At 44.4% G+C, this 15,004-nt stretch overlaps 1 protein-coding gene across 2 annotated transcripts in view; it reads left to right on the forward strand.

The window, feature by feature from the left end:
- ptprub (protein tyrosine phosphatase receptor type Ub) overlaps positions 1–15,004 on the forward strand; it is a 140,837-nt gene continuing 125,833 nt past the window's right edge. For both annotated transcript variants that reach the window (XM_071901602.2, XM_078286963.1), the window contains exon 1: positions 1–163. In XM_071901602.2, coding sequence (XP_071757703.1) covers positions 94–163 — 70 coding nt within the window. In that variant the 5' untranslated portion in view covers positions 1–93. The remainder of the gene's footprint in view (positions 164–15,004) is intronic.

Genomic DNA, 15,004 nt, shown 5'->3' on the forward strand with positions numbered 1-15,004 from the left:
ATGGGCTCGGCACAACAACTTGCGCGCCGGACCTTGCGGAGTCAGTGAAATGATTTCTTCTGCACATTTAAAGTGGACTAAAACAGCAACACGATGAACACCTGCGCCTTTCTGTTGATTTTGACTGTTCAGATCTACGCCGATGGCATTGAGGGGCCAACAGGTAAGGAACATTTCCCCCTCGATCTCGTAAACGCAGCTGGGAAGTTTTGCATGTGGATTAAAGTGGGAAAGCATCCTCGGAGCGAGTCTAATGGGGATGCCAACTTTATATCCCAACATATTGCTGCGTTTATCTGCGGCTTGCTGCTCCTGCTTTAACAGTCCTGAATTATATGGGACAATATTAATCCTTCGAGCAGAAAATAAGAACAATTTCCCGTCATAACTTTGGTAGAAGGATTATTAACTTTTCTTAGTGGAAATGTCCCGCAAAACAAGCCGTATTGTTTATTTGGGGAGGCTTGTGGTTTTGCCTGGGTGTTCTGGGAAAAGCTCCCATTTCCCTCTTCCCAAAACAACAGAGGAATCCACTGCGCTACAGTGTATCTCGTTTTTGTTGTTGCTCAGCCATATTTAAAGGCGCCAGGTAGTCTAAAACATGTTTGACAATTGTAAGCCAAGGTCTTAGATCACTTCATTCAGACCCGGTTCTCCCTGAAACAGAATGGACCGGGCGCTCCTGTGACCTTTAGACAGTTAGATCAATATTTGTGAGCATGAACATCTCAATCCCAAGAATCAGAAACCAGAGAGCCAGAGATCTGTGATGACATCAGGAGACCAAACCTGGAGCTGCTCCATTGGCACTGGGTTGGATGATGACTCAGACTGACTCTTTAAAAAGTTTATCCAAATGGAGTTTCGTTTATTGTAACACTAACAGTTCTAAACCCAAGAATGTGGCCATATCCTCATAACACTGTGTGCAGGAAATTAGTCTTATTCATTTCCAAGTGCAGTCCTGGATTTTTCTAGTGCTGTGGCCATGGCCTTGCCTCTCTTGGGTCTTCAAGCTTTAAAAGACATATTTATGCTCATGAATCCAGACTGAATTATCCAAGATAAGGAAAAAATATATATGGGAAATCTGTTGAGTAGGCTTTCCCTGTAAAAAAAATTATTAACTCCTTATTTCTGTTTAATGGGCAAACATGAAGAGCTTGTAACAGCATCTTTCTGTGATAAAATGACTGAAATTCTGTCATTCCCTTATTTGTTCCTTGTTGTTGACTTTTTCCCCCTCCATTTGGCATTAGTATTTCAGTAGGGTAAATATATCCTTCCAAAATACAAACTCTCATATCAGAGGGAGGTAGAGAGAGAGAGGTAAAAATAGAAGTACATCCTATTTCAATGAATATGATCCACACGTTGTCATATTCATTTTTAAGAGTCTGTTTTACTTGATTTAGACAGTAAATTTACTGCTCCGTAATTCTGACCTTTTTTTTTTTGTCAAAAAGCTACAATGATTTTGGCCTGGAATTTGTGTAACTATGCAGAGACTATCTTTCTTAGTCTCTTTGTCTCACAAAATCGTCCTCTTTCTCACTCTCTCTCTCTCTCTCTCACACACACACACACACATGCATACACTCAGATAACATTTACCACTGTCCTTCACTTAAAGGTTATAAAACCAGTCCAATAAGGCAGTAATAATAGAAACAATTACACTGCAGGCTGCTTCAGCATGGAATAACAATGTGACACAGTGCTTGTCACATGCATTCGCAAAAAGATTCATTATGGCATGAGCAGGAGTAGATTTTACTAAATACTTTTCATATTGAAATATAAGAAAAACTACCATGTCAGTATTCCATAGTTGGGGTTTTATTTTAAAACACAGCACTTGGCTAATGGTTGTATTCCTCATTGACTGCACTGTTGTGAATAATGGGAAAACCTCTCAATGCTAAGTTAGGAGAGGCAACACCGTAGTGTATAACAAAACCAAAAAAACAACAAATACATGCAAACAGAATGTGTATTGTCAAGAGATGAATGGAGCAGATCATTAAGAGGAATGGGCTGAGACATAAGAAGGATTAAATCACACACAGGTAATTAAAAGAGCTCAATGGAACAGTGACGCTTCACTAAGGATGTGTACGAGTGTCAACAAAAATGTTAGGTTTTTTTAGTTTGTTAACTGGAGTGTTGCAAGCCTCACCATCTGCACTGTTACCTTCCCATTAGCCAATAATAGTTATGCTGGCGGTTTTTGTGGCTTCTGTTCTGCGTGACTGAGCCCCTGCCCTGACTCCCTTCACGCTTCTCCAAGTGTGTTCGCTGCCAACATCATACAGCCGGAGAAATTAACAGTTGTCAAGGCAGCCTTGACTCCAACAATCTACAGCAGGTCTCCTTTGACTATGCACTCTGCTTTTATTGCTTTGATTGTGCTATACCTTAACTTTAGTATGAATGGCAGTTAAGACTCTGCCCACTATACATTCGCTCAATGGGCCATTTCTGCCCCAATTCACCCGATCAAATCCATATTTTCCATATCCAGTGCTTGCGCCTTGGTCAGCCCGGACTGCCAGTTCAGTGGAAATAAAATTGATAGAGGCAATGAAATATGTAGCCTCTCTGCTGCATTGGACTGACTCTGTAGTGCGGTTGATGTGAGAAAAAATATCACATTTGTTCAGGCAGCACAGAGGGGTTATGGACATGAAAGACCACTGTTGCCGGGTGTATTTCTATGTGATTTTAATGGTGTAAGGCCCAGTCTGACACTTTTACTCCTCTGTCCAATCTTCTGGGAATAGAATGGATGTTCACTTACCATCTGTCCCTTCTATTAGCGTCGAATGTTATCAACTGAGTAGTGTAATCTGGGCCAATTATCCTGTGTCACATGACTCATTTCCCAGTTTCATCTAAAGTTGAGACAGAATATCCCCTCCCTTATTTCAGTGTTGAGTAAGATAACGCTTGGATCAAGATGAAAAGGAATATGAAGCCTGTCTGGTGATGGAATGTATAATACTGTAGGGCAGAGCATTTACATTGTATAAACATCAGCAGTGACATTGGGAAACAACATATAGGACCAGACACACAGGCATGGATAGTAGTAGATAGACCTGACATGCAGAAAAAAAAAATACAAACAGATACACTGACAAACTGATACAAGCATGCATGCACAAGTATATAGAGGGGACACCTATGAGTTCAAATGGGGCGTGGAGGAAAGGTGCAGCTCTGCTGTGTGTGACAATAAAAGCAGATCTATTAATTACATGAAACACAATTGTATTTAATCCAAAGCAGTTGGTTCAAAAGAGTTGTCTTGACACCATTTAAATGTGCTCTCAGTAGCTATTGAAATGTTTTATTTGAAAGGTTGATTGTACGTTACATTATTCATGTCATGGCTCCTATTTGTAGCTGTTACATTTTTGTTCTCGAGAGTCCATTAGATGTGTTTGTGTTGACTGTAATAGGCACTTAACTGAATGGACAAATGGGCATTCACCAAGTGAATTATCTGTCGGCCTGAGATGCATTTACGAAATAGCGTACGTAAAAAAATATTCCTTCGTGTCAAAAATGTTGCCTTGGACAATAGTGCTGCAAATCCACAGAGTGGAAATGTTCCCTGCAGGAGCCAGGCCACCATCTGTGGATAGAGGGTAAGGAGCAGGAGGGATTGGGCCTAAATCAGACTGTCTCCTCCTGAAAGATTGGTTGATTTCCATCTTTGTGGGATCATGGGCAGTATTACTGAGAGCAGATGGAAAACTTTCCAGCAAGGGGGGTGGGGGAAGAAAAGTGAGAGAATGATGTAGAGAGAGAAAGGCAGAGAGAGAATGAGAGAGGGATTCATTCGGATAGATGGTCAGGATGTTTTGTTTTCAGCTGAGGCCACAGCAGGACTTTGTTGGCTTGTGGGTGCCGTCCATTCTGCCTTCAGCAGTTCTGTGTGATTAAACAGGGCGCTTATGAGAGGAGTGCTCTGCTCTGCAGCCTGTCTCCTTCCGTTTCTCTCTCTGATCTATTGTAATGTGGGATTATGTGGAGGAGAGCCAGCCCCCAATTGGCTTACTCATCTCACAAGTCTGGAAAATGAAACATATCCATCTGTGTGTTTAAGGAATTCTGCTGGGTGCCAAGGACCATGATTTGTACTCCTCATCACTGTGAGCACATCTCCAGCCAGGGGGCTCCTATGTCTTGAGCTGGTCTCTTTTGCCTTGATGCATCTCACCTTGGTTTGTCCTTGTGCAGTTCAAGAAATGATCCTAGGCTGAGAATACATTACAGTCTTTATGGTGTATTGCAGCGTACATACTGTACATCTTGTGATTGTTGTACTTAATTAATGCTGGGAAGCATTTTGCTGTTTCATTGATCATGGGTGTTAGTTTTCTGTCCCTGAATCAATTCTCAGTAGAAAGTCCCAACTCTTTTCTTTTCTGTTAATGGCTCTGTGAGTTGTGGCCTAGTCGGGGCCTCTTGGAGGATTGTTTGCTCTTCAGAAAGGTCAAGTACAGGGTGGGAGCCATGTTTGTGAGGCAGAGAAAGAGCATGCTGCTGCCTCTGAGTGTAGGGTAATGCCCAAGAGCGGGATCATTTCTGCTGTGTGTCTCCTCTGCCATTCAGCCCGGCCCTGCTCTTTGTGCCTGCGCTCCGTCATATCAAAGCCCAGTGGCCGATTCTGTAGTCCAACAAAGAGCTATGAAAGGAACCACTCTAAGGGAGAACTAGGGAGACAGGGGAGATAATTATACATGACACTTATTATCCCGTCAAGGTCTCTTTCATTGTAAGTGTATTATTAAGAGGTCAGGAATCAAGACCAGTCCATAGGACCAACAAGTGGGGAACCAAAAAACTAATTTTCGTCTTTAGAAAATAGTTAAATGACCGTGAAATATTAGCCAGTGAGACACTTAGGAATTAGCATGGCAACACTTCACCTATGCACATTTCCCCGGTGTGTATCAAGACCTTTCGCTGAGCATTAAGGTGAAAAAGACTCATTTATTCAAACTCAATGGCTTGAATGCTCATATCTTAGTTCTTCATTTCGATGTTTGACTGAACATTTGACAAAGAATCTTTTTTCTTTTCTTCCACTTGCGTGGTGATTCCGTTTTTTGTTACACTGTTTTTTTGGCCAGGCTCTTCGAATGTGATTTATGCATATTCTGTTTTTTGCAAGCGATGCATAGACCACTTACTATTTTCATTTGGAACTTGCTCTCTGTGTCGTGTGCTATGAATGTTTTAGCATATTGATGAAAATGTATTACTGTGTGTGCAGTGCCTTTACATTGGTGCGTATGTGTGTGTTAATCAGCATCCTTGTTTAGCAGTGTCTTTGCATGCAGCGTGGAGTAAGCAGAGGAAATCAGGCATGATCTGGCCGTGCAGGGGGGCCCTGTGGTGCTGTGTGATTCAGCCCTGACACTGATGCTAGCAGGGGCTGCTGTGACTCCTTCCTCTTCCCTGGAAGAGACGCCAAGCCTGAAAGATTTACAGTCAGTGGCCTGTCTTGGCCTGTCCCTTCCTTTCCACTCCACAGGAACAGCCAGAGAGCCGGCCTCTCGGCTCCCCCACCCAGGTGATATTAATGTGGTATCGATCTGTCAAGCTCCGGCAAGTCCATTTTACTTAGATTTCATCAAAGTGGCATCCAGTGTGTGACCCGCAAGTTTGATGTAGGAGTGCGAGTTTGCCATCCAGGCAGGAGTTGCGTGACCTAAGCACATGCTAGCTGCTGGGTTTTGCAGAAGTGGAATGTTACCAATATTGTACAGAGCAGAGTACAGAAGGGTCTGAGAAAAGTAGAAATCCTCTCAAACATCAAAGAGTGAGCTAGACACTCTCATTTCCATAAAAAGCCTGTATATATTACAAATAAGCCACTGTGTACTTCACAGCATGATGAAATATACTGTGGATGTACTGGTCTAAAATGACAGGACTATTATAGTTATTATATCACTTAAAAGTTTATGTTTTACTTCAATAATTGACATGGAAATGTATCATTCAACATAGATGAGCCAGTGTTAACAGTCTGCATATGTGGGAAATGAAACTGTGTAGAACAGTAGTATGTGTGTGTGCTGAACACACACACACACACACACACACACACAGATACTGTATGTAATCCTCCAACAAAGGAAAAGGCTGGGTTCTCAGTTGCAGCCGTCTCAGTCTCTCTGTTTTTCTCCCCGAGGTAGCGAGCTCCAGTCTGCAGAAAGTGGGTCTGCAAGACTGATGCTGCGAGCGCTGCTCCTCATCCCTACCCTGAGGAGAGAGAGTCTCCGGTGCAGTTTATATTTAGCCCATTGGCCGTATTTCAGTTCTTTACCTTTGTCTGTTTCCACAAGCCAGATTCTTTACCCTACTGCTCTGGTTGACTCTGTTCTGAACGCCCAGGTCAGTGAAGTCTTAGGCCAGGACTGCAGTGTCGAGGTCTGACCTGTTGTTGCCTGTAGCTGTGGCACAAGATACCACCAGTGAAATCTGAACCGCTCACTCTCTTCAGAAAGTCAAAACAGTCTCTTCAGGCCTCTTCTTTCCCCCTGTCGATATAATGGACGCGGGTCTTAGTTGTCTTTGTGTGATGATGCCTGTTCTCTTAGGGGAGGTGGTGTTTCTGGTCTGACTGGCCCCTTTGGGCAAAGAAATATCCTCTCTGAGACCCAGACATGAACCCTGTCTTCACTAACACTTATCACACTGATGTATCTCCCACTTTTTAGACACACACACACACACACACACACACACACACACACACACACATTAACTTTATTAAAAGATAGCAGAAGCTGAATAACATTAAAGTGTAACAGCATGGATAATGTCTAGTGTGTTAACTTCCAAGAGTGCAGTATTTATGTCTTCAAAGCATAAAAAAAATCTCAGCAACTACAACTAAGCTCTGTTAATCCATGCCACATTTGATCAGTGATTTAGCTTTTACCCTGCAATACTTCTCCCTTGTATGTTCCTTACTATTAACTTTCTGAAATGAATCTGTGTTGTCTTTCCCTCCCTGTGGCAGAGCCTCATGGTGCAGTGTGGTGACACTCAGCTGTGACAGCTGTTGCTGGTGGGTTATGGGTAGGTCATGACAGCTGTGGTAGCATAGGTGCCAGCTGGCAGTAAATCACTGTCACCTGATTAAACCTGTTGATCACACATAAGACGTAAGAGGTAAACTTATATCTCCAACATGTCATTTTTTCAGGAACTCAGGAAGACAGCCTTGTTTTTAGCTTGATGATAATGCATTTTTTTTTTTGCATTATCTAACAGATTTTCAAAAAGACTTTCATAAGCCCAAGATGTCGGGAGAATTTTCTCAACCCATATGGACCGTGAAATCCTTTAGTTGAAGTTAAAACATGAAATTCACCAAAATTGGAGTTACAAGGTTTTCACACGACGACAGTGATGAAGACTGTTGCATGCAGTTTCATCACAGTTCCATGCAGGAGAAATAACATAGAACAGTTTTTCTAGAAAAGTGTACAGTTATTTTTGTAATTATTGCAAAATGCATGCAATAATTATCCTATGCTGGACTGCAGGGGCATTGCATCAATATCTTATTAAATTGTAAATAGAGACAGTGGAAATGCGGTGAGGGAAAGTGTGCTATGATATGCTAGCACATTGGCTTCTGACCGCCAGTTGAGTTGAAAAGCTTTTGTCAAGTGATGTTAGTAAAGAGAGTTCGAGAACTCAGGCGGCCTCAGTAGCTTTGTTCTGATTCAGGTGTTGAAGTGAGACAGAACAAAGGCAGAGCCTATTGATTTCTCAAACACAGCCTGTCACAGCCAGCTTATTGTCTTCTTCCTCTTGAAACTCTCCTCTCGATCCTACATGACCTCCCATCACAATCCTCTTCACTTTGACATGCCTCCATTTCAGCAGTCGCTCAGGGGATCATGTGGAGTAGCTTTTCATAAAAAAAAATCCCTTTACCCCTTGATACATGTTACTCTGTGTATGGTTGTAAGGCATTTCAGGGACAACACAGTTCAGGGTTTGCCCTTCTTCTCTATCCCTCTCGTGTCACAGTGTGCAGTACGCACTGATGCAAGAGCAGTGGTCACTCATAAACAGCTGATTCATGAAAAACTGTGTATTATTCATTTTTTTGACAAGGTGGCAGAATTGCCGGAGGGCTGAAAGATGAATCTCTATTTGTTGCCCAGTGTATTTAGACACTGTGAGTCAGTTTTGCAGTGACACTAATGAGGAGGGATAGCTCCTGACCAGGAAAATATGTGCCCTTTATCTTCGGATCACCGATACTGTACTATTATTGTGTAGCTCAGAAACCGGTACAACACAAAGCCTCATAATGCCCTTATATGGCTGTGATTTTTATACCCGCAGCAGATGTATATGTACGCTCTTACCAAAAGCCCAGGTAAGGCTATAGGCGGCCTTGACGAACTGGCAGGCCGGCAAGCGGACAGACGGAGCCTTCCAGGACGCTGCTCTCCTTCAGAGCACCGCGACCCTCCAGGGCCTGGGATTGCTCAGCTGCCTGGCGTTCCAAATAGACAGCTCGTCAAACAGTTTCAAAGACTTTGTTTGTTCCTCTCCTGCCTGCCTGACTCAGCCCACCAGCTGAGGGAAGGGTTGGGGAGGGGCAGGTGATTGCTCTAGGAGACACGGGGCTTATGGGTGGATTGAGGTGGGCACCAGCATGTCCCGGCGCCTCGGTGTGAAGAGCCCGGCCAGCTCTGTTTCATGTCGCCTTCTACAGTAGAACCAAGGCAGAGCGCCGTTTGTGTATCTTGCATTAGCACAAAGCCAGAAATACGCCAGAATGCCCAGGGAGCCCACCGGGTGTCGTTAACAAAGAGCTTAATTCAGAACCACAGACAAGATTATAATTATTGCCGGGCCTTACTATGTGTGTGTGTATGTGTGTGGGTGGGTGCGTGGATGTGCGTATGCATATGTGCATTTCTGTGTATGTGCGTGTGTGTGTTTTGTATATGTGGAAGGGCCAGATTGTTGATTGTTCCCACCTGATTATATGTAAATATTTGCAGAACTCCTTTGGCCATTTTGAACTTATATAAATCACAGCCATGTGGATTATAGGCTTTGTTCGCTTTATTTTTTTCAGTGTAAAATTGCTAATGAAAAAATTAGCATACTGTACTTACATATTCCTCTGATGATAAATACATTGCCTTGCTAAGATCAAACAAGTAGTGCTTTGCCATAGAAACAGCCTCAGATACTGGAGCCGGTCTATCTTTAGAGAGTGGTTAGAGAACACGATGTGTCGGAGACCTCGGAGCAGGCATGTGTCTTGGCCTTTGTCCGTTCGGTCAGCCAGGGTAATTAAGAATCAGCTTAGGCTGGGATTATGGCTGGAAGTAGGCTGATCACAGGGGACAGGAGAAAAGGCATTAGTAGGAGAATGGTGGTTAATATGGGTATTACTCTGCTCAGCAGCGGTATCTTGTGACAATAAGGCAACTGACAATGGAAGCCTGTTGATGCTGAGATCTCCAGTTCTCCCCTAATAGGCTTTGCTGCAGATAGCTTTGTTTACACACACACACACTGTGCTACGCTCTACCTTCTTGCTTTATCTTCCTTCCTCACACATTAAAATTTTTATAATTTGTCCCAACCCTAATTAGAACATGGTAATATTTTGCTCTACTCTTCCCTGAGGTATTTTAGCAGTGTTCAAAAGTGTTTGCCTTACACCAGCACCTTTGAAACGAAACATGCGGGATTGTTCATCTCTCTTGTGAATGCACACACGCACGCACACACACTTGCTATTTTTGAGATATTTTTGTGGAATGTAATTAATGTTCTCATTAACTGAGTGAACGAGCTGCAAGGCAGAACTAAAAGCCTGATACCCTTGGGGTGCTTGTCGGTTGAGGCCCTCTTCCACATTAGGAATACATGTTGCTGAAATAGATAGCCTGTGTTTGGCACGAGACACAAAGAGTTGTAGGACACCCATTTTCTAGTTAGTCCAGCCTTTTATTGTGATCCGCATGCAGAGGTAACCCGATCCTCATAGCCTCTGCACCACCTCCATAAGTGAAGCTATTTCTTGCCCTTTAAAAAGGATATGGAACCAGGCCAATGTGAATAATAAAGATCCAGGGAGAGGGTTTATCCAAACACAGAAAGGTTACATCAAATGACCCACCTAATTCTTCTCATTACTCTTATTTACAATGAACCAGTACATTTTTTCCTCATATCAGCATCTCATACATTAGAAAACAATAGTGCAGATGGATAATTGCCAGTCTTATCAGTGCGTGACGTAACAGCACAGCCTTTGACGTTGTTTTGAATTGTTTTCCACAGTCAGTCTTTTAAAGCTAATCCCATCAGAGGGACTGCACAGTGTGGAGAGCTAACTCAGTCACCTCTGAGGCAGCGCTGCCAGAACAAGAGGCAGACAGGAATGTGTTTGTCTGGCTAACTTGGCTTTATTCACTGCAGGCTGCACTGGAAAAGCAAAGGAGGAAAACTCCTTCCAGACAACTTGACTTCTTAATTCCTCTTTCTGAGCTGGGATAGGGAGATGGAGTCTGACACCGCGAGGCCGTATGTGTCAGCGGGAAGAGGAGAGAACTTTTGATTGGGATTCAGTTGTGGTGGTCTGGGGAGATGTATGGCGGCTCAGACTGTCATTATAGCAGATGAATTAACTAGGTTTTACCTCTCAGACAAGGGCTACTCGCTCCACTGGCCGTCTGTTGGCTTGGTTAGGCCCATGTTCTCCTGGGGGAACGGGCTCATTCAGTGGTGAGACCGTGGAACTGAGGATTTATCCCAGTCCAGTGGGTCCCTCTGGCGCCATGAGCTCCCGCTGAAGGATTTAAGATTGGCCTGTCCGTCTGTCTGTCTTTCTCCACAGAGATGGAAAAGAAAGATTTTTTCATTCGTAATAAATGCCTGTGGTGGCTGTTCCCCTGGCTCACATGTGGTAGAAATTCATAATGGGAGACGTGTGGGAGAAAGGTGGGCTTGACAGGAGGTGTGGTTGAGACGAAAGTGTGGTTTTCATACGTGATGACACAGTGATGGCATGCTCCTCCAAGTGTAAAATGGGTTTAGAAATCCCTAACACCACTTTCCTCTGGATATTTTACACGAGTATGGCCACTTTCATATGATGCCTTACATGACACTGTACCATGCTTTCTGTAACTTAGACAATCCATTTCATTTATACGCCCCAATATGACAAACCCTTCAAGAATTCCTCATTTAAACCCAGGCTGATACGCATGACATCATTTCCATATGAAAATTCTGGATTTCAGATAAAACTAGATTTCACATATAAGCTTTCCCCTTGGGTATCTGGGAATGTGGAGCGAGGTTGCACCCAAGGGATCCCATGGTCACAGCGCTGAGCTACACTAAAGGATCATCCGCAGGGTCTTTCACGCCCTTCCCCTTTTCAAGGTTCTTTTCCCTTTTGTTCTTAATTTCTGTGTCTTCATTGCTCCGTCTTTCCCTTCTGTGTGTTTCGGTAGGCTCTGTTTTTCCCTCTCCGTCTTTGTCCTTGTCCTCTCAGCCTTAGGGCTTCTCGGGGAGCTACACTACACACGAGTGTTTCTGGGAAGGGTTGAGTATTCCAGGCAGGAGGAGCATGAGCTCAAAGCAGACCTGTCTTTGTGTGTGTGTGTCTGCCTACCTCCCCAGGCACTCATTAAGCGAGTGTGTGAAGGTGTGTGTTTCCGGAGGCTGCGGGGGGAAACACGCGCGCATTCGGAGGTTAAAAGGCCCCCGACGGAGACATAATTTCCCAGCCTGGGGCGATGGGAGAAGGTAACTTCATTAGCCAGTTCCCGCTACAGATTAACTTGATTATACTAACCAAGTCTCGATGGCGACAGCGGTGCAGAGTGCACATGTCACACCTGGAACTAAGATGCTTTTTTAGCAGTGTGTCAGTGTCAGTGTCTGTGTGTGTGTGTGTGTGTGTGTGTGTGGTCGGATGTGTGGGTGGGTTTGTGCGAGGGAGGGAGGGAGGGAGGGAGGGAGGGAGAGGAGGAGGGTCAATTGACACACCTGGGACATTTCGCTGCTCTGTAATTTGTGAAGAGACTGATCTTCAGATAATGAGCAGGTACTGTTCTAGGAACTCCTTTCTGTAATTTGGTTGATGGAAGTCACACTCCTGCTTTAATGCACAAAAGCAGATTCACACACGGCCGTGTACGCGCGCACACACACACACACACACACACACACACACACACACACACACACACACACACACACCGTACGCATAGACAGGATTTTTCTGTTTTTCTTTAAGATTTCAGTTATATTGGACACACATCTAGTCTCTAAAGGGAGATTACTGTTCCTGTTTTTTCCCCTTTTTAACATTCCTGACAGGCTTCCCCGCCCAAAGCACATCAACAATCAGTTCTTTCCACTGAGTCCTATCTACAATATCTATTAACATATCACATTTCCTTTTCACATAATATGCACAAACATTTGCAGTCATGTGCACCCACTCACTTGCCCTTTTATTAAAGGGAGGGCAAACAACATTAACCTCTTTTAACCTGAATTGATCCACAGCACCTCTTGACGTTACTCGCTCCTCATTAGGTGATGGGATTGGCACAGATTGTGGTTGTGTTGGTGTGCTCTGCGCCCCATGAGGCGCACCTAGAGCGAGGATATTAGCAAGATAAGGTCATATCAGTCGGGGAAAGCAGTTCACTGAAACAATAAGTCACTTGCCATATCCTCATGACTATTTTGGGAGTCCTGTTCTTCCTTTTTTTAAGACTTTATTGACCGGAATGAGCTGGGATTTTGTTTCCTCGGGCCGGATAGATTAGAATTGTCTAAGCCTTCCACCTGATGCTGTGTGCCTCAGATTAAACACTTTAAATCCTTTAAGGGAGTCAACGTGAAGGCCACTTTCATGAATAGCTGTGCCTCTTATCCTGTAATGCATAGTAATGGAGTTAGCCTTTGTGTCTGCACTCACCTGTTGAAACAGAATGTTTTTTACGCTGTGCATGTGTTTGTTTGTGTGAGTGTGTGTGTGTGTGTCTGAATGTTTTCTCCACAAGCAGGATGCTATAATACAACATTCATAAGAAAGGCTTTAGCTCCTAACCAGACTAAAAAGTATGCCTGAGCCCCTGTCAGACTCCCAGTGAAGCAATTTTTCTGACCTACAAAACACTTCACAAAACACACACACACACACACACACACACACACGGACACACACACACTGACACATACACACACACACTGGCTTGTCAGCTCCCCAGTCATGTATCCTGGTCAAGGTGAAGGACTGTGAAGGGGCAGCTGAAACTGGGGAAATGCAGACACATGGAGATGAGAGGAGGGATCGGGGGGGAAGAAAACACACCACCTCACATGTCCTGCCGACAGCAGCCCTGTTATTGTCAGTCTCAAGCTGACAGACCAGAATCACTGGGATCCTGGGGAGCGGCCGCTTGGATAAAATGTTTTTAGGAAATGAAAAACACTGAGCTGACTCTTACCTCTGGCTTTAAAGAGACAAAACATGATACTCATGAAAATGAAGTTGTCCTGGCAACGATCGCGTGAATATTACTTGAACCGTATTTCATCAGTCACTGCCCAGCAAACGTGGAGATAACGCACTCTGGTGCCGCGAGGTAAATCAGCACATGCACACGTATACGTGTACAAGCACAGAATGTAATTTCAGGAAAATTACAGCTTTTGAATTCCTCCGGTCGTATCCATTATCAAGTCAGTGTGTATGGCACAGGTTCACAGTGGAGCCACCCGGCACCAGCAAACCCAGACAAAGGCAGTCGCACAGGCAGATCATTAGTGGTTATATCAACACAAAGGCTCATACCACACCGTGTTATGTTATTATCTCAGCAACCACTGTACCCACCGTGTTTTGGCCTCTAGCAGCAGGTAGGGTGGAGTCTTTCCTGTCACAGGTTCGCTCTTGTTTTCCGAGCCACCTCTTTTAGGGCCGGGATCAGCCGCCTGCGTGGAGAAATACTGCCCTTCCTCCGTGCTCTTTGATCAAATCGTCCACGCCATGAGAAGTAACTGCTCTCTCGAGGTAGAGCTGGAAATGGTCACATGATCAGGATCAGCTTTTCTCTGCCGCCTGGATATAGATTCATATTAGCAGAGCAGGGGCTGGGATTCAGAGAGGGCTTCAACAGCAGATTGGACAAGTGACCTTTTGGCTTGTCATGCTACCGGGGCTAAGGGGTTCAACTCTGCTGGGGATATCGGATACGTAACGACACCGAGGCACGTCAGCACACAACGGCACATGCTGTACACAGACTCTCTCTCTCTCTCTCTCTCTCTCAGTGATGGCAAAGCATACAGAATTTGTGTTCAAGCAGAGCGGTGCGTTTAGTTTGTGCTTGGAGGAGCTGGATTGTTATGAGGATATCGCCGTGTGCTGCTTTTGGTGGAAGGTTCTCAGCCGCTCTCTCTGCATTGTGCACACTTGGTCTCATAGCTTCTTTTAACTCGACTCTCGCTCCAAGGTGCTCAGTTGAAAGTCACTTACACCTTGAGGAGGAATAAGCAGCAGTGGGGGGGGTGGGTTAGACGAGGTGGTAATGTCGTTGTGACTCATCAAGCTTTAGCTCTGTTTGTCATGCTTTTTTTTTTTTTTTTTTTGTCATGCAGGGACACCATTCATCCCCCAAACCATTCGTATCTCCATCCATCCATCCGTCCATCCACCCTCCCGCCTACCAGCCCTCTGCTCCCACAGCTCTCAGTGGCCTCGGGCTGCGTGTTCACTGGGGACCGCTCTTTACACGGCTGGCTCCTTTTTTCTCATTATTTTCAGTGGAAAAGATGTGCTGTGGCATGTTCTTGGCAGCGGCGAGAACTTTGCATGTCTTTAGCGCCCAGAGCACTAGCCGTTGAAAATATTTCTTCTTCTTCTTTTTTTTTGTGTTTTTTTTCTTTTTTTTTTTAGCAAAAT

This window comes from Centroberyx gerrardi, chromosome 12, assembly GCF_048128805.1.
Source record: "Centroberyx gerrardi isolate f3 chromosome 12, fCenGer3.hap1.cur.20231027, whole genome shotgun sequence".
Taxonomy (NCBI): Eukaryota; Metazoa; Chordata; class Actinopteri; order Beryciformes; family Berycidae; genus Centroberyx; species Centroberyx gerrardi.